The sequence below is a fragment of the Lepidochelys olivacea genome, assembly GCF_965140295.1.
Source record: "Lepidochelys olivacea isolate rLepOli2 genome assembly, chromosome: 4".
In the NCBI taxonomy this organism is placed as follows: domain Eukaryota; kingdom Metazoa; phylum Chordata; order Testudines; family Cheloniidae; genus Lepidochelys; species Lepidochelys olivacea.
The window spans coordinates 81,396,718-81,424,537 of NC_140414.1; the positions used below are offsets into that span (position 1 = coordinate 81,396,718).

The 27,820-nt window shown below is 39.7% G+C and overlaps 1 protein-coding gene across 2 annotated transcripts in view; it reads right to left on the bottom strand.

Annotated features, from left to right (window-relative positions):
• Positions 1-27,820, bottom strand: part of VEGFC (vascular endothelial growth factor C) — a 145,023-nt gene that overhangs the window by 10,058 nt on the left and 107,145 nt on the right. For both annotated transcript variants that reach the window (XM_084626201.1, XM_084626200.1), the window contains exons 2-4: positions 26,644-26,857; positions 23,147-23,337; positions 6,776-6,927 (exon numbers count right to left, since the gene is read on the bottom strand). In XM_084626201.1, the coding sequence (XP_084482327.1) occupies positions 6,776-6,927; positions 23,147-23,337; positions 26,644-26,797 (497 nt within the window). In that variant the 5' untranslated portion in view covers positions 26,798-26,857. The remainder of the gene's footprint in view (positions 1-6,775; positions 6,928-23,146; positions 23,338-26,643; positions 26,858-27,820) is intronic.

Consider the following 27,820-nt stretch of genomic DNA (forward strand, 5'->3'; position numbering starts at 1 on the left):
GATAGACTGCGAAGAGCTAAAAAAAGGATCTCTCAAAACGGGGTGACAGGGCAACAAAATAGCAGACGAAATTCAATTTTGATAAATTTAAAGTAATGCACATTGGAAAACATAATCCCAACTATACATATAAAATGATAGGGTCTAAATGAGCTGTTACCACTCAAGAAAGAGATCTTGGATTCATTGGGGATAGTTCTCTGAAAATATCCACTCAATATACAAAAAAGCGAACAGAATGCTGGGTATCATTAAGAAAGGGATAGATGATAAGAGAAAATATCATATTGCTTGTATATAAATCCATGGTACGCCCACATCTTGAATACTGTGTGCAGATGTGGTCGCCCCATCTCAAAAAAGATATATTTGAATTGGAAAAGGTTCAGAAAAGGGCAACAAAAAGGATTAGGTTTCAGAGTAGCAGCCGTGTTAGTCTGTATTCGCAAAAAGAAAAGGAGGACTTGTGGCACCTTAGAGACTAACCAATTTATTAGAGCATAAGCTTTCGTGAGCTACAGCTCACTTCCTCAGATGCATATCGTGGAAACTGCAGCAGGCTTTATATATACACAGAGAATATGAAACAATACCTATTCCCACCCCACTGTCCTGCTGGTAATAGCTTATCTAAAGTGATTTCCAGCACAAATCCAGGTTTTCTCACCCTCCACCCCCCCACACAAATTCACTCTCCTGCTGGTGATAGCCCATCCAAAGTGACAACTCTTTACACAATGTGCATGACAATCAAGCTGGGCTATTTCCTGCATAAATCCAGGTTCTCACATCCCCCCCACCCCCATACACACACAAACTCAAGGTAGCCTGTTTCCTCTTGTTTTTTCCTACCCCCCCCCCCCAGATGTTCTGGTTTAACTTGGATTTTAACTTGAAGAGTGGTCAGTTTGGATGAGCTATTACCAGCAGGAGAGTGAGTTTGTGTGTGTATGGGGGTGGGGGGGATGTGAGAACCTGGATTTATGCAGGAAATAGCCCAGCTTGATTGTCATGCACATTGTGTAAAGAGTTGTCACTTTGGATGGGCTATCACCAGCAGGAGAGTGAATTTGTGTGGGGGGGTGGAGGGTGAGAAAACCTGGATTTGTGCTGGAAATCACTTTAGATAAGCTATTACCAGCAGGACAGTGGGGTGGGAATAGGTATTGTTTCATATTCTCTGTGTATATATAAAGCCTGCTGCAGTTTCCACGATATGCATCTGAGGAAGTGAGCTGTAGCTCACGAAAGCTTATGCTCTAATAAATTGGTTAGTCTCTAAGGTGCCACAAGTCCTCCTTTTCTTTTTGAAAAAGGATTAGGAGTATGGAATGGCTTCTGTATGAAGAGAGATTAATAAGACTGGGACTTTTCAGCTTGGAAAAGAGACGAGTAAGGATGGATATGATTGAGGTCTATAAAATCATGACTGGTGCGGAGAAAGCAAATAAGGAAGTACTTTTACTCCTCTCATAACACAAGAATTAGGGGACACCAAATGAAATTAATAGGCAGCAGGTTTAAAACAAGTATTTCTTCACACAACACAGTCAACCTGTGGAACCCTTTTCCAAAGGATGTTGTGAAGGCCAACACTGTTACAGGGTTTAAAAAAGAACTAGATAAATTCATGGAGAATAGGTCAATCAATGGCTATTAGCCAGGATGGGCAGGGATGGTGTCCCTAGCCTCTGTTTGCCAGAAGCTGGGAATGGGTGACAGGGAATGGATCACTAGATGATTACCTGTTCAGTTTATTCCTTCTGGGGCACCTGGCATTGGCCACTGTCAGAAGACAGGATACTGGGCTAGACAGACCTTTGGTTTGATCCAGTATGGCTATTCTTATGTAACCTAAATTGGTATTCTTGAAACCTAGTGGTGATTTGCATGTTAAAATCAAAAGCTATAACCTCTTTAGGAAGGATCAAGTTGGCAAAATGGGAGGGACAGAGGGATTCTGTCATAAATGATATTATCTGTTTGCGTCGCGGACAACTCAGAAGCAAATGATCTTGAACACTTCAATGTTTACCAGGTAAAGCACAAGATGAATACTAGCTGGTGTCTGCTACAGACCACCAAATCATATGAGGGAACAGGAATGACTGGCTCTTTAAGCACCTATGTATTATGTGTAAGGGGAAAAAAGCTGTGTTATCATTAGGGGCTTCATTCTAAGTGATGCATCCTGGAGATCTCATTCTGCCAGCACTAAAATATCCTCAATTTCTAAAATGTATAGATGACAATTTCCCAACACAAAAAGTGTTGCACTCAACATGGAGGAATTCTATATTGTATCTCAGCTAGAGAGATACAGAGATTGATCACAGAACTAAAAATTAGTGATTGCTTCGGTGCAAATGACCATGACTTTTGTTCTGTTTGCACACAACAAATGTAACCAGCTCCAAACCATATACACTTAGTTTTAAAGGGCTAATTCCAAAAAAGCTGAAAAAAATTATGACAATTATAAGCCAAACCAACTAGGAGAAAGACAATTCCCAATAATCATTCACTTTTTTTCCTGCTTAAATTCTAAGAATATTTTTCTAGATACCCAAAACATGACAACTAAGAAAGAAGGCTACACTGGTTAAAAAAATCTGACCTGGTTTAGAGGCAAAATAAAAGTAGCTATAAAAATAATATATAACAAGTGGAAGGAAGAGGAAGTTGATAGCGATGAATAAGGCTGCAATTTAGTCACGGAATCCATGACTTCTAGCAGCCTCAGTGACTTCAGCCGCAGTGGACAGGAGTGAGGCAGGAAGCTGTGGGAATCCCCCCAGCCCCTAGTGGAAGAACCCCCCAGCTCCCTGTCATCAGGGGGGGTGCTGTGGTGGGGAATTCTGAGCTCCTAGCGGGAGGCAGTGAGGGAAGCCCTGAGCTCCTTGCCGCTGCAGCAGCTCCTGGCCCCCGTGGGTGGCCCCGAGCTCCCAGAGGGAGGCAGTGAGGGACGTCTCAAGCTCCCAGCTGCTACAGGCAGCTCCTAGTCTTGCTGCAGCTGCCCCCTTGAAATATGGTGGGGATCCGCAGATCCCCATTTCGTCAGGGATAATTTTAGTAAAAGTGAGGGACAGTTCATGGCTTCCATGAATTTTTCTGTTTTGCCCGTGACCTGTCCGTGACTTTTAGCCCTGGTCTACACTGGGACGGGCGAGGGAGGGGAATTGATCTAAGTTACACAACTTCAGCTATGTGAACAACGTAGCTGAAGTTGACGTACTTAGACCTACTTACTGCGGTATCTCCACTACGGTGAGTCAATTGCTGCCGCTCCCCCATCGACTCCACCTGCACCTCTCGCGGCAGTGGAGTACAGGAGTTGATGGGAGACCGCTTGGGGGTCGATTTATCATGTCTAGATTAGACGCGATAAATCGACCCCCACTGGATCGATTGCTGCCCGCCGATCTGGCAGGGAGTGTAGACATACCCTTACTAAAAATATCCCTGACAATCTTAGCCTTAGTGATAAATATAAATTAAGAGATTGCAATTGTAGAAAATTGATCAGAGAAGCAAAAAGATTCAAGGTGAAATCAATGACCATCAGAGTTAAGGACAATAAGAAGGGGTTTAAAAAAAAATATTAGGAACAAAAGTAATCCTAACAATGGTATAGTCCATTACTAGATGGAAATGCTAGAATTGTTAATAAAAATGCAGAAGGGTTCAATACATATTTCTCTTCTACATTTGGGAAAGCCAGATGAAGTATTCATGTGGTGATGATGAAACACTTTCCATTTCAATAGTAATTCAGAAGGATGTTATACACAGCTGCTAAAATTAGACCATTTTAAATCAGCAGGTTTGGATAACTTGAATCTGAGAGTATTAAAAAGAGCTGGCTGAGGAGCTCGCTGGGCCATTAATGTTGATTGTCTATAAGTCTTGGGGAAGTTCCAGAAGACTGGGAGAAAGCAAATGTTGCATGAATATTTAAAAAGGCTAAATAGGATGTCCCAGGTAATTACAAATTTGTCCTTGGCAAAATAATGGAATGGTTGATATGGGATTTGATTAATAAAGAATTAAAGCAAGGTAATATAATTAATGACAATCAACATGAGTTTATGAAAACCAGGTCAGTTGAAGGTAACTTGGTATTTTTATGAGTTTACAAATTTGATTGATAAAGACAATAGTGATGATGTAATATGCTTACACTTTTGAAAGGCATTTGACTTGGTACCTTACAACACTTTGAATAAAAAAACTAGAATGATATAAAATCAACATAACACACATTAAAACTGGCTAACTGATAGGTATCAAAATGCAATTGTGAATGAGGAATCATCATTAGGTGGGTGTGGTTAGGGAGGTCCTGCTGGGATTGGGTCTTAGCCCTGCACTATTTCAGACTTTTATCAATTACCTGGAAGAAAACAAAATCATTACTAATACGTTTGCAGATGATACAAAGATTGGGGAAGTGAGAAATAATGAAGAGGACAAGTAATGTATACAGAGCCATCTGGATCACTTGATAAACTGGGTCCAAGAAAACAATATGTGTTTCAATATGGTCAAATGTAAAATCATACATCTAAATTGAAAGAATGTAGGCCATACTTACTGGAATGGGGGGATGGGGGGACGGGACAATCCTGGGAAGCAATACTGAAAAAGGTTTGGGGCTCATGGTGGATAATCAGGTGAACAAGATGTCTCAGTGTGACGCTGTGGCCAGAGGGGCTAATGTGATCCTTGGATGTATAAACAGGGGAATATCAAGTGAGAGTAGAGGTTATACACCTCTTTATTTGGCACTAGTGCGATTGCTGCTGCAGTACTGTGTCTAGAATTCAAGAAGGAGGTTGACAAACTCGGGAAGATTTAGAAAAGAGCCAAGAGAATAATTAAACAATTGGAAAACACTACAATAAAAGGTGTGATTGCAACTCAGGTGCGCCAACACAGCTAAAAACAACAGTGCAGCCATGCAGTGTGGGCTTCAGCATGGGCTGTACAGGCCCGCTTGGAACCCTAGGTAAGTGCTTGCATTCCTAGTCTGCACTGGTGTGGCTTCACTGCTATTTTTAGCTATGCTAGCTAGGTTAAAGCTAGCGCATGTATGTCTACCTGAGAGGCAATCACTTTCTTCAATCACTTTCTTCAACTGCAGTATAGATAGACCCTAGTGAGAAAGAGCGAAATCTGATCAGTTTATCAAAGAGAAGGTTAAGAGATAATTTGCTCATAGTCTGTAAGTACCTACATAGGGAACAGAAATTTGATAATAGAGGGCTCTTCAATCTAGCAGAGAAAGGTATAACAAGATCCAATGGGTGGAAGTTGAAGCTAGACAAATTCAGACTGGAAATAACATGCAACATTTTTAACAGAGAGGGTAATCAGTCATTGGGACAATTTACCAAGCATTGTGGTGGATTCTCCATCACTGGCAATTTTTAATTCAAGATTGAACTAGAACATAACCTTTTAGAAAAACATACAAACAGGAAGTCCAAGGGCCTGTGTTATGCAGGAGGTCAGACTAGATGATCTCAGTGATCCCTCCTGGCCTTATACTCCACGAATCTTATAATTTATGATTTGTATTCTCATAGCACCCAGGAGCCTCAGTCATGGGCCAGACTAGTCCCTGCCCCAAAGAGCTTATGATCTAAGTATAAGCAAGAGATGACAGATGGATACAGCCAGTTGGGGGATACAAGTAAACAATGAGATAATATTGTTCAGCACGATGGGCTGTGGTCTCAGCACGCCAGCAGCCTAACCACTGTCAATTTTTTGTAGGTATTACAGCAAAGGAATGTAGACAAGCAGAGGTTGTAATAGAAATGTTGACTGGTACTTATAGAGCTATGTTAAATGGGTGCCTTATTTTTCATATTCTGTCTATATTTAATTTTTCTTAAATAGGCTATTTTATATTCCTTTTATGGTTCAAATCATTTCTGGAGTTGTTCAGCATGGTACCACTGTTTTCAGGTATAATGACTGTATTCTGTTAAATTCTGAGGTCCATGCTCAGTCTACACGTAGACAAACGCTCACTGGAATCAGTGGGAGTTTGCCGATGAAGTGAGCTGTAGCTCATGAAAGCTTATGCTCAAATACATTTGTTAGTCCCTAAGGTGCCACAAGCACTCCTTTTCTTTTTCCTGAGAAAAAAGTGAGTGCAATTTATTGTTTTGTTTTTGTTTACCTACCATGTCTGTAATTTCAATGAGGTAGATTGTTCTGATACTAATGAATGAAAAATAGTTTTGACTGTTGTTCGGCAACCTGACTGCTTTTGCAGCTTGATGCTTTGTAAAGAAAATGATAATGATTATTAAAATGAATAAGCAAGTCCATGATTTGGCTGATTAGGGACTAGTCATAACCCTAACTGTGTGGTACTTTATGATTTGATCATATATAGTCATTTTATAGACTAGTTTTATTTAAAAATCAAAAGCTGCACTACAACACTGCATTGCAATCCTCCTCCCATGGGCGTCAATGGCAAAACGCCCTTTGATTTTAGTGACAGTGAGTTCAGCCCCCTAGATTACATCATTGCTTAAATGTACTCTGCTAACACCACTAATAGGACTCCTCCCATGTAAAACAATGAAGAACGATATATTTTCCTTATTAGTCTATTTCCTAAAGCTGTTCTTGAGGGAAATGCATATTACTATTCACAATTAACCAAGTTCTATTGCCTGAATTACCACAACAAATAGTAACCTATTGTACAGGCTTTATGATAAGGCATAAGGAAATATGCAACTCATATACTTACTGTGGTTGCGTGGCTGGCAAGGAGCGTCTAATGATTGAATGAACTTGTCTGTAAACATCCAGCTTAGACATGCATCGGCAGGACGTATGATTAGCAAAACTTACTGTTACAGGTTTAGGGCCATGAGACAGTGGCACGGTAATCTCGAATAACTACAGAAAGGGAAAAGAGAAAAGAACCACTTTTAAATCAGAGTATACTTGAAAAGAAAAACTGTGTGTACAAAATGAAATGTAAATGAGCTTAAATCTTGATTCTCGTTCTCCATCACTATTCAGTATTAACGACTTAGTAAATTACCATTATGCACCTGATGAGTATAACAATTAGGTAATTATACTTTCCATTAAAATAGCATTTTTTCCTGCATTACAAAGTCTTTCACATGTCTCTATTTATTTGCATACTAGAGTATTTGGGAGGTAAGGAAAGAGTTAAAAAGCAGAGAGTGCATAAAGGACACATTGTTCAAGGGAAAATGACTTGCAGACTTGCTGGTATTTTTAAATCCAAAAATTAATATTTGCAAGGTACAATTCTCATCAAAAGGTCGTGTCTTAAGAATAGTTTAAAAAATGGCACTTTTACAACGTGGTATATTGGTTATGCAATTGCAAAGATGTGTAAAACAGTGATACTGGATTTCGGTCAAAACACTTCTGTGTGAAGGGAGCATCTTTATTGTGTACTGCAGCGTGATTTTTTTTGGTAGTGTTGTTCACTTTGGATCAGTTTTATGGTAACCTTTAAAGTCCCATCTGTGTTATTTGTATTTGTTATTGTGATTATAGTAATACTGGACAATAATATCTGATGTCCCACTTGGACACAAAACATTTCTGTTTTTCTGTAAAACAAGCAACAATACTGAGCAAGACTCTTAAAAATGATACAAGGTGGAATGAGTGAGGTTGGGATGAATAACAGGAAAGAAGGGAAAATCATTTCAAGTACTTAATATAAGACTTTTCCTCTGGATGCAGAATAAAATCAGGAGAAGTCATTTTAACAATAAAGACTCTTGCTGTGAGACTCAGTTCATGGAAATCTCCTGACACAAGTATATTCAGGCCAGATACGTAAAGGTGTTTAGGCGTCTGAAGTGAAGAATAGGCGCTTACTGGGATTTTAAATCCCATCTAGGTGCCTAATTCCCATTGATTTTGATGGAAGTTAGGTGCTTTTGCAAATCCCAGTTGGGCCCTATCTGCAACTTAAGGAACCTAAATATCTATTCAAATTTGACCCTTAGTTTTTAAACTCCAATAGTTTCCACTGATGGGATTGTGCAATGTAACAATGAATTAGCGCTGAGCTGGAATATACTTGCTAACCCTATGATCTTGTATGTTAAACTGTTTTATACCCCTTACGTACAAGCAGTGTGAAATATAGTTACCACTTAAAATTTACAGGTTTTATTTTAAAGTTTCAAAACACATAAGACATATGCAGAATAGGGAAAATTAATCAAATAGTTCCAAGCACAAGATAGGCCCATGGTCTGGTTCTGCTCCTAAATTAAGTGGGCTTGATTCTACGGTTTTTATGTTTTATGCTGGAGTAACTCCATTGGATTGTTACATACTTTGGAGTAGCACCAATGTAAAATGAGAGTAAAGCTGCGGTAAATAAAACAACCAATTATCTTCACTAATGTTATAAAATAACAGTCTACAGTAAATCTAGAAATGCACTGTTTTATTAAATTAATAAGAAAAGCAAAATTCAGATTTCTCCCATGTATTAGACATTTTCAACTTAAAACATCTGTTATAAATAAACACAGTCATTAATTATAGTAACAATGTGACCCTTAAAGTTAAGAATTTTAAAAATTCAATTTACTTCTTATTTCGGTTCTTTATTTACTTCCTGAATTTCTCTTAGATTGGCTAGTGAAATGCAGTAATGTCAGTTATCCTTTATGTATATTCAGTTTTACTTTCAGGTTGTTAGTGCTGCAGTGTTCATGTTTCAAACACTTCAAGGTGATGTTTATTTGTTAATGATTTAAAACATTGTAGAAATACTACTAGTAATCTCTGGTTTCATGGAAGTTAGTTTTTACAATGTGAATTTTGTCCAAATTTTGATGATGGTGCCCCTTTAAAGATATTTGGCAGTAACGGGCCCTTTTGTCGGAAACCAAGGACTGAATGGGCAAAGGGATTCCTTTTTTTCTAATAGAGAAGTCTGAATGACCAGCACCTGTGCTGCACCTTTTCTGTTAACAACCGGAGGGGCTTTTATTCTACCGTCCTGTGAGTCCAGCAACTCCTGGGAATATTAAATTACCGTGAATATTTTTATGTGATCATTTGCAACAGAGTGTCTAAAGATTGTAAATAGATTTGTCTACTGTTGTGGATTAAAAATAAATAATCAGAAAGCAGATTCACTGATCGTCCAACCTGATGAAATGGTCATCTAGCTAGGGAGCTGCCATGGGAAGAATGATGTCATCTAATTCAGTGCAAACTTCTAGCCAAACTGTATTAACATTTAGACTCTTGCTTCAGTTGGAAAAAATAACTCTGTAAGATTTGGTTCGCACAGGGATTAGCAAAACAGGTCAAGTCAAAGGACAAGTCCACTTTTAGTTTAAAGATTTGTGCTATTAAAATGAATTCTAAACTGCTGTCTGCCTCTCTCAAGCATAGTTATCACCAGAGAGACCTCCTGGGTCTTCACTAAGAGTTCAGCACAGACCCCTAAAAGGAGGCTTCTTATCAACTTTTTATTAGATTTATAATCCCCTTTGCCTTACGATCCATTGCTGGCCCCTTCCTTATCCTGCCTATTATAGCAGCACTGTCAAATTCATGACTACACACATTCTTACCAGTATGTCACATCCAAAAAAAGCATGTTAAAAGTAATTGTAAGTATACAAATAAAGCAGAGATGTAGGTTTTTTAACTAATCTCATTTTTAAATGGCTATCGTTCTAAGTGCCTATTTATTTGTTTAAAAGACATTCACCAACCGCAGACCGTGGTATTTGTTTTTGCGACAATACACTACATGTGCAAACTAGCTGGAAGATAGTTCATGCTTGGTTTTCATTACAGTTTCCTTGCTTTAGTTTAATAGACACAAAAGACCAAATTTGCAAAAGTGGCTTTCATTTGTGCACACACAGCCACATCAGAAGACCTATGCACATACATATACATAAGTACTAGCTCCTCTTTGTGTCTGTGATATAATTCACACACGAAACCCAGTGGGTTTTATGCAAATTCTATCACTTGTGTATACCAAGTTGTGCACACAAAAACAGAGGCCAGGTTGAAAATAAGGACAACAAAAAGATTTACAGATGTGAAAACAGGCTTATCGTATTGACTTTCCTATACACGTGAACTTTTGGAATAAGACAGAGGGGGTTTACTTCATTTTAAATTACCATCACACAGGCATTCTTCTGTTTTCCCAATTCTCATGTATGAACATGCACACCACCCCCCAAGCCCAGTACTACAGGTGGAACTGAAAAAACCTATTATCTGAACACTATTTAATATCTGAGACCAGTTCTTGGCTGCAGCCATACAGGAACAGGGATGGGGGGCAAAGGTGGCTTCAACACATTTTTGTGCCTCCTGTATTCTTAGGCCATCTGGCTGCCACTTTGACCCATAATGTAAGTTAGACTATTGCCCTGGGGTGTGTATAGCCCAGAACAGAATCAAGCTAATTGCAATCATATGATGTGCATTCAGCCACCCTAAATTAATAAAACAAAACACCACATAATTGGCTTTCAAAAAGCAAAGGTTCTGAAAACCCTGGGTAACGAGACTAGACTCCGGATTGCGAGGGAGGCAGTATAGAACTATTCTTGCAGCACGAGGCCACCTGAAGAAGTCCTCTCTGTCTCAATTATTCCCCAGGAGCTACTTCTGCCCTATTTATGCTGCTGGAGTAGCCTAAACACTCTGGAAAAAAACAAATCTCAGCAAACATCTAAAAGTAGGGTTTAACAACGTTTAGCTGAAATGGAGATAAATACAGTTTGTCCTTGTCTACATTTAAACCATGTTTAGCACCAGTTCAGCAGCAAATGTTAACTGTGGTCATTAATAGTTCCATTTTAACATGTAAACAAGGCCTCAGTTACACCAGCATAAAACTAGACTAACTCCTTTGACTTCTGTGAACTATCTCGAACGTATACTGCTATTAACTAAACAGAATTTAGTGGAGTATTTCATATTATCCACAAGCAGATGCTATGCACAGGCAAAATCAAAATGACACAGTACACTAATCTATGTCACAGACTTATTATATTAGTTATTAAATTTCTATTCCTTGTTTTTGTTAAATGGCACAGGCTGTAAAAAAACCAAACAAAAAACACCAATTCTCCTGACTGGAAGTGATACTGTCATCTGCCTTACTGAAGATATTTTGTCTTCTCTCTATTTGTGTCAGAATAGGCTACTAAGAGCTCTGAATCGTACAGGAAGAGTTCATATTTGTACTTATTTCTTTTTCTAGAAGAGTGTTGTTCAACCACTTCATTTTAATCAAATTCCTGAAGCATAACCTACTTCTATAGGAAATACACCTCTACTCCGATATAACATGAATTCAGATATAACGTGGTAAAGCAGTGCTTGGAGGGGAGGGGGCACTCCAGTGGATCAAAGCAAGCTCGGTATAACGCGGTTTCACCTATAACACGGTAAGATTTTTTGGCTCCCAAGGACAGCATTATATCGGGGTAGAGCTGTATTACTACAGGTTGAACCTCTCTAGTCCAGCACCCTCGGGACCCGACTGGTGCCGAACCAAAGAATTCGCCGAACCACAGGAGGTCAATGCAGAGTGCCAGTGGGTCTCCATAGGTACAGGAAGTAGAGGTGCGGGGGTGTGTGTGCGGTGCAGCACCCCCAGGCTTTGCAGCCAGCGTGGCCCTCCAGCTGCCAGCCCCAGGTCCTCCCACTTCCTCCCAGAGCTTGAACGCCGCGAATCAGCTATTCGCGGAGCTCTGGAAGTGCTGGGAGGGAAAAGGAGGAGATGGTAAGCGTGGGGTTGCTGGCGTGCGAGAGGTGCGGGGAGAGGAGGGTAGAGAGGGGAGCTTAGCGCCGGTGGATGCTCCGCTCCCACTAATTTTTCCCTAAGGGTGCTCCAACCCCAGAGCGTCTACCCCAGAGCACCCACGGAGTTGGAGCCTATGCTGGACCATGGATGTTGCTGGACCAGGGAGTGCCGGATTAGAGAGGTTCAACCTGTACTGGAAATTGTGTGTTTAATCCAAGAATTATTTTGTGTATTAATCTTTGAAAATTTAAAATAGATCAGGGTCCAAATTCTGCTCTCAGCTATGCAGGAGCAGCACCAATGAAATCAATGGAGCTGAAGTGGAAGCAGGATTTGGTCTCACATTGTTCTCTCTATGAATCAATTCAATTAAATAAGGTTTGACTCTTAGTAATGTCTCCTCTCTTTTGTTTGCATCTTTAATTCATTTCCTGTTAGTCCTTACTTTCCATCTGATCCAGCAATGAACCCAACATCTGTGGCCACTATGGGGCATGTTTGGAAGCTGTAATAGCCAGCTATCAATCTCTAGTTTGGATTTTCCAAGCAGAAATGCAGCACATATTTATGGCTAGTTCATTGGCTGGCTTCTTTTCTGGAACCACTGCTGGCTATCTCAGGGACATGAAATTACCCCTGGGACTCCCCAGAGGTCAGGCAGCTGATAGACTGTCTGAACTGTCTTGTTTAGCTCAGGGTTACTTTTATTTTATTCACATAAGGTCAAATCCACCCTCCACCCCCACATCAAGACCAAATTTAATATAATAGGGCTCTGCAGGCAACAGGTTCCCTTAGGATTCCATTCCAGGCTCTGGATGGGAATATAACCTAGTGGGAAGACTCTTCTGTCTCATCCCCTGCAACCAATCTCTTTGCCCAGCCAGTCCCAGGGTTGGTCCCCCTCACTTGGATTCCTCATCAGATCTGCCTCCCCTCCCTGACCAGCCAGTCCCAGTCTCCCCACTCCTACAGACTCTCAGTCTCTATTGTGTTCCTCCCCAGCTCTCAGGCCCAGTCTACTTGCCCAGTCAGTCCCAGTTTCCCTCCTCGTAATCAGCCTTCAGTCCCAGTCCCCACCCACAAGCTCCTTGTATGAATCTTGGCAAAGTTATAATAATAGGTATTGCTACCAGCCCCACATATACTGTATCTTAATGAAATTCATGTACAATTTTATCCTAAATGAAATAATTTCCTCATTGCTGATGCCTTAGGAGAGTCCTGGAGAATGGAAAAATAGCAAGGTCTCTAATCCGAGTAAAATCCAAACCCTGCTTATAACATTGAAAACAGTCCAAATTTTGCCTCAATTCCTTTGCACTTGGGGGAATTGCATAGTATAAGTGAGTTCAGAGTTTAGTTCCATCTGTTAACTAGAAGTATGTATTTTTTCTTTAAAGTTCCTAATGAAGGTCTCCATGATTGACCATTATTTTCAAATTTATTTTCTCTTTTCAGTGTATATTTAAGGTAGAAGTTTGCTCATTTTCCAGCCCAGATGCTGATAGAGACAAGCATTTTTTCTGCTCCGAGCTAGAGATCATGCACAATAAACAAATTTGGTTTAATCAGAATAAAATGTAACTTGCTGTTTTGTAAAACTACTAATAAATACTAATAAATGTGTTTCACCTCCAAAATCATGTTTGTTCTTCTGGCTGCGTTTTCCTATCATGCATGCTTCAGACAGTAAGTGTTATTTTTATAATTTAGTTCTCAAAGCATTTAGATAAAATGGTTAATAATAGCAGCTAGATATAGTACTTTGAAGCATTCATTATCAGATAGCTGACTTTCTTGGTATGCTAAGTGCATGAAGTTTTACTTTGAAAAGAAGGCTTTGTTAGCAGACACATTATTATAATGTGCACTTTGTTGAACTTTATTGTCTAAATATTTATAAGAAGATTTCTATAAACTAGCTTTTCATGAGTAACCATACACATTCGTCTTTGTAATTTATAATATGTTAATTATTTTTGGGTGAAATCAAACAGATTGGCTGGTAATCCCTTATCAAAATTGGCTTTTTCGGTCCAGATACCTACTGCACACCACTACAAAGCAATTATGAGTGTAAGATAGCATTTATAGTGTGTCATAACCAGGGGTGAAAGTAAGTTAAAGGACTTACCAGTATGCCGGAGTCCTGAATAGGGGGCATGGCCTCAACTGGAAGAGGTGAGGCCTGAACTGGAAGAGGCAGGGCCTTAAATCCCTGGGCCCTTTAAATCTTGATTTAAAGGGCTTGGGGCTCCAGCTGTGGTAGTGGCGGCTGGGAGCCCCGGAGCTTGGGGGCGATTTAAAAGGCCCAGGGCTCCAGCTGCTGCTACCGCAGTGGAGCCCCAGGCCCTTTAAATCACTGAGGAGCCCTGGGGGCTCCTGGCTGCCACCTCTACCCTGGAGCTCTGGGCTCTGGCAGAGCTTTAAAGGGCCTGGGGCTCCTCTGTGGTAGCGTCTGCTGGAGCTCTGAGCCCTTTAAATCCCCGCTGGAGCCCTGCTGCCCGAGCCCTAGGGAAGCGGCAGCCGGGCTTCGTCGGGAATTTAAAGGGCCCCGGGGCTCCAGCCACCGCTACCGCCCCGGCCCTATAAATCTCCTCCGGAGCCCCGCCGCCACTACCCCAGGGCTTCGGCAGCAGGGCTCCAGCGGGGATTTAAAGGGCCTGGGCGGTAGCAGCGGCTGGAGCTCCGGGGCCCTTTCAATGCCCGCCGGAGCCCCACCGCCACTACCCCAGGGCTCGGGCAGCAGGGCTCAGGCAGGGATTTAAAAGGCTCGGGGCTCTGGCAGCCGCTACTGCTCCGGCCCTTTAAATCCCCACTGGAGCCCTGCTGCTGCTATCCCAGGGCTTTAAATTGCCGTCCAGGAAAGCCAGGCGCAGTACGGCGCAGTACGGGTCTTGCTGGTACGCCGTACCAGGGCGTACTGGCTTACTTTAACCTCTGGTCATAACTTAATTTTACTTAGCAGGTATAGTGTGTCATAACTTAATTTTTCACCTTTTAAAAATAAAATCCTAATGTTTCAGCACCAGGCCTCTTAATTTTTTAAATGGGAAACAAAGCTGGGTACAAAATATTATCTGGCTGACAATATTAAGATTTCTAGGAAATCAGCAGAATTAGCCATTGATAAATTATTTCATTATCATTATGGAAAGCTTTCAAAAGTGCCAGACAAATGCTGAATATTTATAGTTATATTTACAGGAATTTACCATTAAGATTTGTACAAATGTAGTTTATAGTAAACCCTCACTGTCCCTTGTTTTTACAACCATTATTGCAAAATGAACTGGTGGAAGAGTACAAAATCAACAAAAATCTAGCCAAATACTTGAAAATATATTAACAAACAAAAGAGTGAAACGTAGGAACTGTCACACCAGAGCAGATCATTGATTCATTTAATCCAGGACACTACCAGATAAAGGAAAAAGATCTATATCTGGCTGTGCCAGGGTTGCCACCCCTGGGTACAGGTTTCTGTCAGTACATTGCTATCTGTGGGAGGTCTGAGGTAGTGGCCAAAGAACACTTCAGTCCTACCCTTTACAGGACGTTAAAATCCAAAGCAAATCAGGAACCGAAAAAACCACAACTCAAAACAGGATCAATCCAACAAGCTTTTGGTGGGACCCCTTCTTCTATTCAGGGCTTGTCTCAAAACACTACATGTTCAGCTGCTCCCCCTGGGCCTGGCTGTCCCTTCTGGCAGGGGTATACCCGGCTGGCAAGCTAGCTCACGCTCTGGGCTGCAATCAGGCTCCTCTCCCATCAAGAGTAGCTGCCTCTGTTCTCCTTCCTGGTCAGCCCTGAACTGCATTAAGTTCTCCTCCTTTTAGCTCCCCTCGCCACGCCTCACATTTACTGTAGGTGTATGCCAACTGGGTCTTGGTTAGTCTCTAAGGTGCCACAAGTACTCCTTTTTTTTTTGTGAATACAGACTAACACGGCTGTTACTCTGAAACCTGAAATATTTCATAATATTATCCATTTTCCATACGTCTCCATTTTTGTAATATTTAATATCTGGGATCAAAGCATACGTATAAAAGCACTTTAAAGTTAATAGATGGTACCACATATTATTTATTCTGGTATTTTTGATAGGCTGGTACTTTATGTACATCTGGATAAAAAATATCTGGCTTAATTTTCAATGTTTGTCTTTCATTATATTTTATTCTCATATGCTTATTTTATAGCCTACAGTTAAATAATATATTATCATAGCGGTGCATAGTCAACTGATTGAAATCACCTCCTGTGAATGGTAGGTGTTCTCTAGACATTGGTCTTTTTGATTGAGATCAAGTGAAGAATAAGTTTAATATTTGATACATCTGCTATACCCTGCAATGGCAATGGATAGATCTGATAGTCTCTTCCATCTTTAACTTCTGTTATCTTATTTACATATGTAAAGAAGGTAAATAGAATAGTTGAATATGTCAAACTACACTTTATTTCCAAAGCATAACAGCCAGATAAACAGATCAGAGATTTCTTTCAAAGAATTTGGAGATAGCTCTAATTTAAATAGCAAGTATATTTACCTCAAGCATAATCAGTAACGTGTATTCTGTGCCATAACCCAAAAGCAATCCTCACAGCCAAAACTGGCAGCACTGGCCTGCCTTCACTAACCCTTGCACTCCTGGAGTGCAAGCAGTCAGATGATGGCAGATTCCTCTGTGCATTTTACAGCTGGAAAGAGGATTCTTGCACTTTCTCCTTTCCTGAACATTTACACTGGAGAAGCCATAATTTGGCCTATAATTTTAAAAGATACAAACATAAGAATATTGCCCATCATTTCCTAAAAAGGATGGTTCAATTTAATTTAAAAGCTCAAACAAGTTCAAAACCAAGGTGTGGCTGAATGATCCTGTACAAAAAGACTCTGAAGAAACTTAACCAAATTATAAATTTACACATGAAAGTAAACTTTACTATATACTCAAAAGTTTTACCCTCCAGAATTCTCAAATCCTGTCCATGATCCAGTAGGTATCTGATATAAATAAATGTAAACACTTTTCTCTTTTTAAAACATCATTTAATCAATCATTTAAGATAGTATGGCCTAGTGGATAGAGCGCTGAACTGGGATTCAGGAGACCTAATTTCTATTCCCAGCTCTGCTATTGACCTGCTACGGTATGTCTACACTGCAGCAGATGTGGGCCTCCCATCCCATACACAGGCTGGCATGCTAAAAATAGCAGTGTGATGTTGCAGCTTGAGCTCTCTAATCTTGGGAATCAGGAGATGTCCACACTGCTATTTTTAGCATGATAGCTTGAGCCCTGCTAACAATAGTTCAAGCCCTGCTAGCGTGAGTCTATCTACCCAAGCTGGGAGGATCGTTCCCAGCTACAGTGTAGACATAGCCCTGGTGACTTTGGACAAGTCATGTCACTGCTCTGTGCCTCAGTTTCCCCATCTGTAAACCTGGGATGACGACACTGGTCTCGTTTGTAAAGCATTTGGAGATCTATGAAAAGCACAACATCAAGCCACACAATGCTTTTTTTGCCTCTGTTTTCACTAACAAGGTCAGCTCCCAGACTGCTGCGCTGGGCATCACAAAATGGGGAAGAGATGGCCAGCCCTCTGTGGAGATAGAGGTGGTTAGGGACTATTTAGAAAAGCTGGACGTGCACAAGTCCATGGGGCCGGACGAGTTGCATCCGGGAGTGCTGAAGGAATTGGCGGCTGTGATTGCAGAGCCATTGGCCATTATCTTTGAAAACTCGTGGCGAACCGGGGAAGTCCCGGATGACTGGAAAAAGGCTAATGTAGTGCCAATCTTTAAAAAAGGGAAGAAGGAGGATCCTGGGAACTACAGGCCAGTCAGCCTCACTTCAGTCCCTGGAAAAATCATGGAGCAGGTCCTCAAAGAATCAATCCTGAAGCACTTGCATGAGAGGAAAGTGATCAGGAACAGACAGCATGGATTCACCAAGGGAAGGTCATGCCTGACTAATCTAATCGCCTTCTATGATGAGATTACTGGTTCTGTGGATGAAGGGAAAGCAGTGGATGCATTGTTTCTTGACTTTAGCAAAGCTTTTGACACGGTCTCCCACAGTATTCTTGTCAGCAAGTTAAAGTAGTATGGGCTGGATGAATGCACTACAAGGTGGGTAGAAAGCTGGCTAGATTGTCGGGCTCAACGGGTAGTGATCAATGGCTCCATATCTAGTTGGCAGCTGGTATCAAGTGGAGTACCCCAAGGGTCGGTCCTGGGGCCGGTTTTGTTCAATATTTTCATAAATGATCTGGAGGATGGTGTGGATTGCACTCTCAGCAAATTTGCGGATGATACTAAACTGGGAGGAGTGGTAGATACGCTGGAGGGGAGGGATAGGATACAGAAAGACCTAGACAAATTGGAGGATTGGGCCAAAAGAAATCTGATGAGGTTCAATAAGGATAAGTGCAGGGTCGTGCACTTAGGACGGAAGAACCCAATGCACAGCTACAGACTAGGGACCGAATGGCTAGGCAGCAGTTCTGCGGAAAAGGACCTAGGGGTGACAGTGGACGAGAAGCTGGATATGAGTCAGCAGTGTGCTCTTGTTGCCAAGAAGGCCAATGGCATTTTGGGATGTATAAGTAGGGGCATAGCGAGCAGATCGAGGGACGTGATCGTTCCCCTCTATTCGACATTGGTGAGGCCTCATCTGGAGTACTGTGTCCAGTTTTGGGCCCCACACTTCAAGAAGGATGTGGATAAATTGGAGAGAGTCCAGCGAAGGGCAACAAAAATGATTAGGGGACTGGAACACATGAGTTATGAGGAGAGGCTGAGAGAGCTGGGATTGTTTAGCCTGCAGAAGAGAAGAATGAGGGGGGATTTGATAGCTGCTTTCAACTACCTGAAAGGGGGTTCCAAAGAGGATGGCTCTAGACTGTTCTCAATGGTAGCAGATGACAAAACGAGGAGTAATGGTCTCAAGTTGCAGTGGGGGAGGTTTAGATTGGATATTAAGAAAAACTTTTTCACTAAGAGGGTGGTGAAACACTGGAATGCGTTACCTAGGGAGGTGGTAGAATCTCCTTCCTTAGAGGTTTTTAAGGTCAGGCTTGACAAAGCCCTGGCTGGGATGATTTAACTGGGAATTGGTCCTGCTTTGAGCAGGGGGTTGGACTAGATGACCTTCTGGGGTCCCTTCCAACCCTGATATTCTATGATTCTATGAAAACACACATGTCCAGAGTCACCAAATGACACACTATTTTTAATAATACCTAACTCTTGCAGGTCTGAAATTACAATAAAGAACTTTTAGATGAGAACAAGGGTAAGACTATGAACCTATATAACCACTGATGTGATTGTAACAGAAATGCTTTTCAAGGAACACAGGTTTTATCTCTATTTGTATAGTTTTTGAAATCCTTAAAAACAAGGGAGTAGATTCTGTACCTACACCTCTTGAGAAGGTGCAGCCAAGGTAGGGCAGGGTAAAGTACAATAATAAAAAGAATCCCCAACTGCCTCTCCAGAAAAGCTATCAAAATCCAAATAGAGGCAACAATATATTTTCCACACATCAATCTTTACTTAAGTCTTGTATTTCTGAGTCACTGTCTGGTCAACTATTTATATCCAAACTACCTTGAGATAATGCCATTCTTTCTGGTACGTACAAATTAACATTGTGACCAGTGATTTCTGATACAATCACAGTTGAGGCCCTTACCTTAAGGCGATGCTTTGTGTAAATTTATCATTTCCCTCTTGCATGAAGCACTGCATTTATGTAGTTTGCCCCCCGTATCCCGATTTGTATTAACGGGACTATGTTTTTCTGATGGATTGTGGTTTATTCTGGCAGCTTTCCTGCCAAGTAATTGAGTCTCCGTTTCCGTGAGTTGTGATCTGTATACTTCCTAAATTGACACTATAGGCTTAAAGTACAGGCCAAGTATTCCAGTCTAACTGAGAGCAGAATTTGGCTAGAAAGCTTTCCAGCAAGAGGACAAAAGTTTGTTTGGTTCAAAAAAAAGAAAAAAAAACACCCTTTCTATATTAGAAATGAGGAAAATAAATGGTAATTTGATAATTTGGTGAAAAATAGTTCATTCCTTTATGATTACCTAAATTGCCTTGAGGTCATATCTCTCTCTTTTGAAAAATTACACTGAATTTTGTGGGTAACATATAAACTGATAACAGTGAAAAAAATCAAGTCAAATGATGCATTTAACTTCTGTTAATATATTAGCTTTCATTATGCCACCTTTTGTAATTTAAATCATCTTACACTGTAAACTATCATTATCAAAATGTCAAAAGAAAACTTATTGACTTTGTATTGATACAATAGCTAATATTAACATTACTTACTAAATTATTATTTTTGTCAGACTAAACAGAAAAAAATACATGGGAAAAACAGGCCCATAGTTCATAAATGACTCAAGCATTCCTCTGATGCATACATCTCCAAACTGTGCATCTGAACATAATGTAAGTCTCAAATATTGCAAGCAACTTCAAGCTGGTAGCATGTTTCCTGTGATAATAGTTCCTCAAAAACATATTTCAAACTATTTTTGTGAGATTATTACTGTAGTCATGAAATTAAACGATTTAGAACTTTATGGTCACTTCCACTTCAATGATCAGAGAGAAACCAAGAACTGCGGGTCTTGCCAGCAAAGGCACAAAATGGGGAAAGATGTCAGTAGTCCCAATCTTCCTTGAAGAAGTGCCTTTGTAGACACTGTGGCTGAGATGTAGGCAGCTTAGACTGGGGGACTGGTTGCTTTTCCACCAGATTCTGCTGTCTCAGTCTAGGGAGTACAGCAATTTAATTGCTGTTGCATCACCCAGATGCTATGGAAATAAATACTTTATAAAATGAGTAAATTAATAAAAAGTCAGTTTCTTCTCTGGACAAGCCACCATCACCAAACTTAAGATGTTACTGAATGACAGAAATTAGAGAAGGAAAAGGTCTACTGTATTAAGTTACCTAATCCAGGGGTTCTCACACATTTGAATGTTGTGGACCACATCTGAATAAAGAAATTGTCTTGTGGACCATCTCCCCATCCTAATCTCCCTGTGGCAACTACATCAATTAATTTTGTGGGAAAAGTGATATCAGGAAAGGGTATGTGTATCTTTAGCTGTCTTTTCATCTTCAGTATCCAGTTATTGGCCCTAAACACTGGAATTCATTTCACATGTAAGACTCATCTGTTTTTTCATGCTTTCCTGAGTGGCAATGGTAGTTTATCCTCAGGAATACCAATGGGGATCTACTATGGCAACTGGTGTGATGGCTTTTATGGAAATCAAACAATGTATAGCAAATAGAACAATTTTTCTTATTTCATTTGGGAAATATAAGAGAAGGAGGAGTGAAAAAAATGTGAGTGGCATCTGAAATTTTACAGTGTCGTCCTTTGAATTTAGATCCGATAGCCTTTTGTCAGATGTTCTCTTTGCTCATTTCATTGTAATAAAGCAATGTTGAACCACTGTTGCATGGCTTCAATATGACCATTTTCAGGTGAGCAAAAATGAAAAAAATAAGGCCGTATTAAGGTCTCTTCCTTTCAAAAGAAGACTTCTGAAACTCGCTGGTCCTGGAAGTCACATGTACCATGTCTAAGGAATTTTGCTAATGACTTCATTCAATCGGAGGAGGATAGGAACCTAAATGATGAAGTTCCTTGGCTTTGTGGAATAGGTAACCAAAAAACCCCCCAAAACCCAACCCCACCACCACCAGTGCTATTTTTTTTTGTTTAAGCAAGGCTTTATTTAGTTCTGGTGAGTCCACCCCCCAAGAGCCTTCTGTCTTTAGTTCTGATATTTCCTTAACTGTTCATTTCAAGTCCCCCCCAAAGACATTTTTCACCTCTTAAAAGGCTACTTTGTTAAGATCTTGAAAAATGAGGTCACTACCAGTATCAGAAACATAAATTATGTCATAAACTGATGTTGCTCCACTGACATCAATGGACTGGTGCCTATGTACTGCAGCTGAGAATCTGGCCCTGAATTTGGAAATCTGAGCTATATACTATAACTACATATGCATTAGGCGATCTCTTATTCAGGTAAGCAGGACTTGGCAAAAACACATATTTGAGATAGTAGCTACTAACAAATCGAAGCACACATTTCTGAAGTTATAGCAGTGTGAAGATATATCATTTGTATCTCTCAACCAGCTGGAAGATCTCTGGCTTTGAAATAACAGTTGTTTTCTTTTTTTAAACTGTTTGACTTGTACCATCCCAGTGTGGCAGTCTAGCAAGCTAGAGTAGCTCACATTCTGCATTGGAAATCCTTGGTAGAATGTACAATTTCAAACCAGTATGTTTGCAAAAAGGCTTTCGGGACTGAGATAAGATTATGAACATTTATCTTTTCCTCATTGATTCTTCTCTCCCTTTCCCTAATCCTTTCCTTAGCTGGGCTGTACACTAAGCAGTTTCATGCTAAGGAATCCTACTCGCATCAGCTGCCACTACACAGCTGCTTCTGCTGTGTTGGGGCTCCAATTGTGCAGTATTTCATCTAAAATGGAACTAGGTGATAAAGGAGATTATATTAACACTAAAATTAGATCATCCTCATTTAGAGCACCCACCGAGAGAGAGAGAGAGAGAGAGAGACTATCAAAGGAAAAACACAGACAGCTGATCTGAGAAGATGACAATAGTGAATGGCTATTTGGGAGGCTGCTTAACTATGCTGCTCAATGATAGAATGTGTAATTGTTATAGTTGCACATAACAGTATTTCATTTTAGCTTTTTTTCCTTTAAAAAACCCTAGAAATTACAGTAAAAATCCAACTATGTTAAACAAATGTCATTTAAGTTGGCAAGTCAAGCACCTGAAAGTTAAGTGTCCATGCAGTCTCATTTCTGCCCCCTTGCATGTACAGTATGATACAGTCTGTATTGAGATGATCACATACTATTTTTTCTATAGCACTCCTATCTCATACAGTGCATAGTGGAACACACCTGGAGGTAGGATTAAGGTTGCATGGGCAATTGCAAATCTGGCATTTCATAACTTTCAAGTGCTTGACTTTGCAACCTAAATTTCTTTTAACATAGTTTCTCCCCACTCCTTACGCCATTAATTATTCTTAGCTGCACAGTATATAAAGGTAACATAGTTTTGGAAACTGTGCATTCAAATGAATAATAAATTGAAATAAAATTAGATTCTGGGATATGTTTTTCCATGTAGCAATATGTTAAACTGCATAACTATCCATTTATCTGATATGTAAAGACAACTCACAATATAACTGGAATAAGAACCTACCGTTTTGCTGATGTAACTTGTGCTGATATTCATACATTGCAGCCCCTCACTATTGCAGCAACCTCCACATCTGTAGATGGATACACATGGGGGTTTAAAGAAGGTGTTTGTTGTTGCTCCAAACTCTTTCCCCACATCTACACACACCTCGCGTGGCATGCACTGAGTTTTCCTCCATTCATTATCAATACCTGCCAAGTTATAGGGAAGTTCATACGTTATAATGCAGCTAGTTAAAATAAGAACAACATTCCACCATATATTAACAGCAACTTGCTTATGTTTGGAATCAGACTAGCATGTGACTTTGTGTATTTAGATTCTTGATTCAATGAAATATACATTTCTTTAGAGAAACTGAATTCTCTCTGCAGTAACTTTCCAGAATCCCATGGCAGTGCTGCCAGGGAGCAGAGCCACAGTGGGGACAGAGCTGTAGTGGAACCACTGGGATCCTAGTAAACATATCCTTGGTAGATCTTAGGATATCTGAAGATTTCAGAGAGATTTCCATGTGCAGTTTCCTATCCCTATGTGGCAATATCTGCAGAGGAGAATCATCTGGCCCTGAGTAACAAACACTTCAGGATTTGGACCACACAGTATGTTAAAAAGCATGTTTGATTTGTGTCCTGTACTATTAAAGTGACAAATATTTAATTGGATGTTCATTTACTTTTGTAAACTACAGAGTGCTCTCTCTATGCTTTTCCAATGCAAAAAAGAAAATTACAGGGCAATATTTTATACCTTCTTCCTTAAACTTAAATTCTAATTCGGCTAGGTCCTTAGACATTGATTGGATTTTCTGGCTGGGCATTTCTGCCAAATTGCAATTGTGCACAGCTGAGACCTCATCATTAAAAAGTGATGTAACTTGCCTCACAACAGCCCTGTTCCTGTCTTGGAGCCAGCTTCTGTTAGGTTGCTTTCTGTCTCAAAGAAGAACTAACATTACACCGGTTATCTAATCAATTCCTCCTCTAAAAATTCAATTCAAACCCACCTACCGTATTGTAAATTTTATTCTTCCTCTTATAAGTTCTACAACTTCCACCAAAAAAACTATAAAGTAGGGCTGTTGATAGGAGTTAACTCATGTGATTAAATAAAAAATTAATCACATTTAAAACAATTAATCATGATTAATCACAGTTTTAATTGCACTGTTAATCAACAGAATACCAACTGAAATTTATTAAATATTTTGGATGTTTTTCTACATTTTCATCTATGTTGTATTCTGTGTTGTATCTGAAATCAAAGTGTATATTATTTTTTATTATAAATATTTGCACCGTACAAATGACAAAAGAAATAGTATTTTTCAATTCACCTCACACAAGTACTGTAGTGAAATCTTTGTTGTGAAAGTGCAACTTACAAATGTACATTTTTGTGTTACATAACTCCATTCAAAAATAAAAACAATGTAAAATTTTAGAGCCTGCCAGTCCACTCAGTCCTACTTCTTGTTCAGCCAATCGCTCAGACAAACAAGTTTGTTTACATTTACAGGAGATAATGCTGTCTGCTTCTTATTTACAATGTCACCTGAAAGTGAGAACAGGCATTTACATGGCACTTCTGTAGAATGGCACTTCTGCAAGTTATTTTATGCATCAGATATGCTAAACATTTGTATGCCCTTTCATGCTTCGGCCATCATTCCAGAGGACATGCTTCCATTCTGATGACGCTCATTAAAAAATTGAGTAAATTAAATTTGTGACTGAACTCCTTGGAGGGAGAATCGTATGTCCCCTGCTCTGTTTTACCCACATTCTGCCATATATTTCATGTTATAGCAGTCTTGGATGATGACCCAGTATGTTGTTCATTTTAAGAACACTTTCACTGCAGATTTGACAAAATGCAAAGTAGGTACCAATGTGACATTTCTAAAGATAGCTACAGCACTTGACCCAAGGTTTAAGAATCTGAGAGGGACACGGTGTGGAGCATGTTTTCAGAAGTCTTAAAAGAGCAACACTCTGATGTGGAAACTACAGAACCTGAACCACCAAAAAAGAAAATCAACTTTCTGCAGGTGGCACCTGACTCAGATGATGAAATGAACATATGTCAGTCCGCTCTGCTTTTGATTGTTACTGAGCAGAACCAGTCATCAGCATGGACACCTGTCCCCTGGAATGGTGGTTGAAGCATGAAGGGACATATGAATTTTTAGCGCATCTGGCATGTAAATATCTTGCATTCCGACTACAACAGTGCCATGAGAACACCTGTTCTCAATTTCAGGTGATATTGTAAATAAGAAGCGGGCAGCATTATCTCCTGCAAATGTAAACAAACTTGTCTGTCTTAGTGATTGGCTGAACAAGAAATAGGACTGAGTGGACTTGTAGGCACTAAAATTTTACTTTGTTTTACTTTTGAATGCAATTTTTGTACATAATTCTGTATTTGTAAGTTCAACTTTCATGATAAAGAGATTGAACTACAGTGCTTGTATTAGGTGAATTGAAAAATACTATTTCTTTTGTTTTTTAAAGTGCAAATACTTGTAATCAAAATTAAATATAAACTGAGCACTATACTCTTTGTATTGTTATTCTATTATGGTTTCACAGCACGATTAATTTTTTTAATTGCTTGACAGCCCTACCATAAAGTAATTTATTTTCAGGCAGAATAATAATAAAAAAGAATTCTGTTAATATCCATTAATGCTTCAACTGGTCTGTTGTAATGTTATAAACATACTTTACACAATCAAAATAAGCCACACCAAAGTGTGCATTACTTGGCTACTCTAAGTGGTTGAAGATCCTTTGCCATGAGCCTCCCAGTGCATCTGAGGCACACATCAATAGCTGAGTAATGCATACATTATTCTGGGTTATAGCTTAATTGAAGAAAATGAGGGGGAAAAAGACAAATATTTGCTTTTTTCCCCCCAGTGGGGACATTCTTTGGGAGTCCCCTATTACTGCCTTCTTACTTCCTGCAAAGTCTTCAAAATCCCAGCATAGCAGAGATTCTTTCCAGCTGAGGACTTCTGGATTTAATTTCAGATATCTGCTGTAGTGTACTATCTGAAAATGGTGCTAACACCTCCTTCTGCATCAGTGTACACCTCATGCATCCCACTGAGTTCACAAAACGTATATCAGAAAAAAATAGCCATAAGGATTAGTTTCTTTCATTATGGAAGCGTCTAAAGCAGTGCTTAATTTGTGCCAGAGCTTGCCAGGGCTGAGCCCTGGCACCTGTAGGCTTGGCAGTTCATAGCCCTGGCACTTCTGGACTTGCCACGTCAGTTATGAAAATAAGAAAAATTGCTGAGCCCTGGCACCTTTTTCATTACAAATTAAGCACTGGTCTAAAGGTCCTAATTTATGCATTAATACAAATCAAAGGCCTTAGCCGTTTTTATTTTCAGTGCTTAGATTTTAAAATGTTTTTGACACAACTGACATTTCTTCAGATTTTGATTTACAGTATTTGATAAATTTTTTATTTCCTGAACTTACTTTTCAAGATCTCTGCATTATAATGTGCTGCTGCAAATTTTACTGAATCATCTGATCTTGGGTCGAAGCTGGAGTGTTCCCTGTTGTGTTGCCAGCCCCCTTTCCTCAACTGACATTTGAACATTTTCCAATACTCTGGGTAAAGTACTGTCATGAGTTCATCCACACTGGACACAGACCGCAACTGCTCTTCCAGCTCTTTGCTTGCATGAGCCTGTTAAAGAAACATGCAAGATTAATTACTTTCTGCATTGCACAAGTTTTGCTGTAAATTAGTTTGTTGAACAGCTAAGCTTTTCTAAAATCAAGTCTCCCCCTTAAGAATCCTCTTGCGAAAAAGTCTTCACTAGTGTTGTTCTGTAAAGTCTGATATTGCAATGCCTTTCTCTCATCACTAATTCTTACTCAAACATATTGTTAAAGATAAGTATTATTCATGTGAGAAAAGGGTTGCAGAAGTAAACCCTTGCATGATACAATTTGGAGGTTAAGGCAATATATTACATTTTGTATTATGGATAACCGAATGATTTTTAAATAACATCTTTAATTTTTCAAACAGAATTAGACAGATTTGATTATTATATGTATATTACCTAGCATCATGTAACATTAAAAAGGATGAGAGCAAGTAAAATTTTGTATGTTTTCCCAAAATGTCATGAAAGCAAAAAATGATGAAAGTGCAAAAATGGGTGAAAATGAAATTAGATAATTTTTGAAAATTGGTTTTTATAATTTTGTACATCCTTAGGGACCGATCCTGCAGACACTTGCTATAGAGCATAGTGTTTACTATTGTGAATAGTTCAATTGAAGCCAATGAAACTATTCATAGTAGTAAACACTATATTTGGTAATAAGTTATTGTAGGATCAGCCCTATCTTGTAATTCTCTATTTGGTAAATATAAATTTTTCCCATTCCAAATATAAATGAGATATGAACATAGGTATCTTTAAAACAATCTTGTTTTGGGTCAATCATCAGTTTGCCACAAGCTCCATGTAGGGGCCCATGTGATTTTCCATTGTCTCAAATGCAGTTTGTGAAAGAGATGAGGACTATTACATTCTGCCTTGTGATTCCCATCATGTTGCAGGGGGAACATGCACCCCACCACCATACATCATGCAGAAAACGTACCTGGTCAACACTCCATCCATTCCCCGCCCAC